We start from the raw sequence: 1,870 nt of genomic DNA, 5'->3' as shown, positions 1-1,870 counted from the left end.
TACACATACTGAAGACATACAAATCTTTTCATGTAATCTGCATGTATCAATTAATAGAGCAGGATGAACAAATGGTGATGAAGTACTGGAAGTCTTAGAGCGATTAGGCAAGAAAAAGAAATCAAAGGCGTTCAGATTGGAGTGGAAGAAGTAAAACTGTCTCTATTTGCAGATGATATGACCTTGTATTACAGAAAACCCTAACAACTCCACCAAAAAACTGTTAGAATTAATCAATGAATTCAGCTCCATTTTCCTTATACACATACTTAGAACTAGATTGCAATAGCCTTTATTTTTTGGCTGGTGCTTCCATATGGAGCTGAATACTTAACTTCTTGAGTAATTTTTGTTTCCAATGCTTTCAACTGTTAGCCCATAGCAGTCAAAGTTACATGCCTCACTCCATTTTTTGTTGGTTTTTTTTTGGTAAATTTTCTGTGGATAAGAGTATTAAAAAATATTCATGAAAAATTATATAGTTGTAGTTATCACTGGAAAATACTATTTTATTGACTATTAAGAGTGATATGTAAAAATGAAACTGTGGTTTAAACCATCATTTCCTTATTTTAATACAGGTTACTTGAATCAAATAGAAGAGCAGAAATGCCACCACCCTCAAGTGCCCCACTGTATCCACCTCCTGATGGAGGATGGGGCTGGGTAGTGGTTGGAGCATCTTTTATCTCAATTGGATTTTCATACGCATTCCCCAAAGCCGTCACAGTATTCTTCAAAGAAATTCAGCAAATATTCACCACTACCTACAGTGAAATAGCATGGATATCGTCCATTATGCTGGCTGTGATGTACGCAGGAGGTAAGGTTCTTTGGAATAAATAAAATTGTAGATTAAGAAGACAATTCCTCCATGCCATAATTTTACATGTAGTGTCTTGGTATATTAAAGCCCTGTTTTTATATTATTTTCACTTACAATGAACTAGAAGTATAATTAGAACCGAATTTATAATAATTTTAGGGCTTCAACATCTTGAACTATTCACATCATTCTGAGACTTACAGGAGTNCTTATATGGAAGAAACAGAACAGGTAGGAGATAAGGAAGTGAAGAGGTATATGAGCAGTGACTGACAACCTAGAGTATGTAGTTATAACTAAAATCAAGTAAGTATGCTGGGAACAGAACAGATCATATACTGAGATAAACTGGTAAATTATTTTTAAAATAACAATATAAAAAAGAAACAGGATTGAGAAAAAAATAGCTCAATCATATAATGCTTCTTTTTAAAAACCCCTTTCTATAAGCATACATTTCTGTCTGTAAAATGTAAATCTCAACATCAGCTTATCTCATTAGTAAATTTCAATATTAATACTCATAACATAATTTGAATATTAGTAAATTTCAATATTCATATTGATATTTTAAAATATAAGATCATTTAGAAATGTTATTTATATTTTTTGAAAAGATTGAAAAATCATCCAGTTTTATTTTTAAGTGTTTACCATATAGGTGATGTGATAAAAGCTATAATAATTTAAAGTCATGAATTAATAATGAAATATTTTTATTTTTCCTTTATACAAGTTGGAAAATTGCAGAGCGAGGACTTTAAATCTCATAATTGTTTGTACACTTTGCTAATAAAACAACAAGTGGTTTACCACATAAATGCCCTTTGGTATTTCCTCAGTATTCTTTTAGGTTTTTTAAAAAAATGTTTTCAAGGAATAAGAAAATTGACTATTTTATAACAAGATTCAATAATTCAGATTCTTGAGACAACTTTCAAAGAGTGTTGTTTTCAGCTGGTTTAACTACTATGTACAATCTTTCTCTTTTTTTCTTTCTTAAATTTCATACTTTTAAAAAGATAGTATTTCCATTGCTCATGT

The 1,870-nt window shown here is 30.4% G+C and overlaps 1 protein-coding gene across 1 annotated transcript in view; it reads left to right on the top strand.

Annotated features, from left to right (window-relative positions):
- The first annotated feature begins 583 nt into the window (after positions 1 to 583).
- The window catches only part of SLC16A7 (solute carrier family 16 member 7), a 71,794-nt gene continuing 70,507 nt past the window's right edge, over positions 584 to 1,870 (top strand). Inside the window, exon 1 of the mRNA XM_019657562.1 lies at positions 584 to 823. Coding sequence (XP_019513107.1) covers positions 610 to 823 — 214 coding nt within the window. The 5' untranslated portion in view covers positions 584 to 609. The remainder of the gene's footprint in view (positions 824 to 1,870) is intronic.

The sequence above is a fragment of the Hipposideros armiger genome, unplaced genomic scaffold (assembly GCF_001890085.2).
Source record: "Hipposideros armiger isolate ML-2016 unplaced genomic scaffold, ASM189008v1 scaffold_277, whole genome shotgun sequence".
NCBI lineage: Eukaryota > Metazoa > Chordata > Mammalia > Chiroptera > Hipposideridae > Hipposideros > Hipposideros armiger.
The sequence above is the reverse complement of the archived record's forward strand: the minus strand, read 5'-3'. Positions and strand labels throughout refer to the sequence as shown.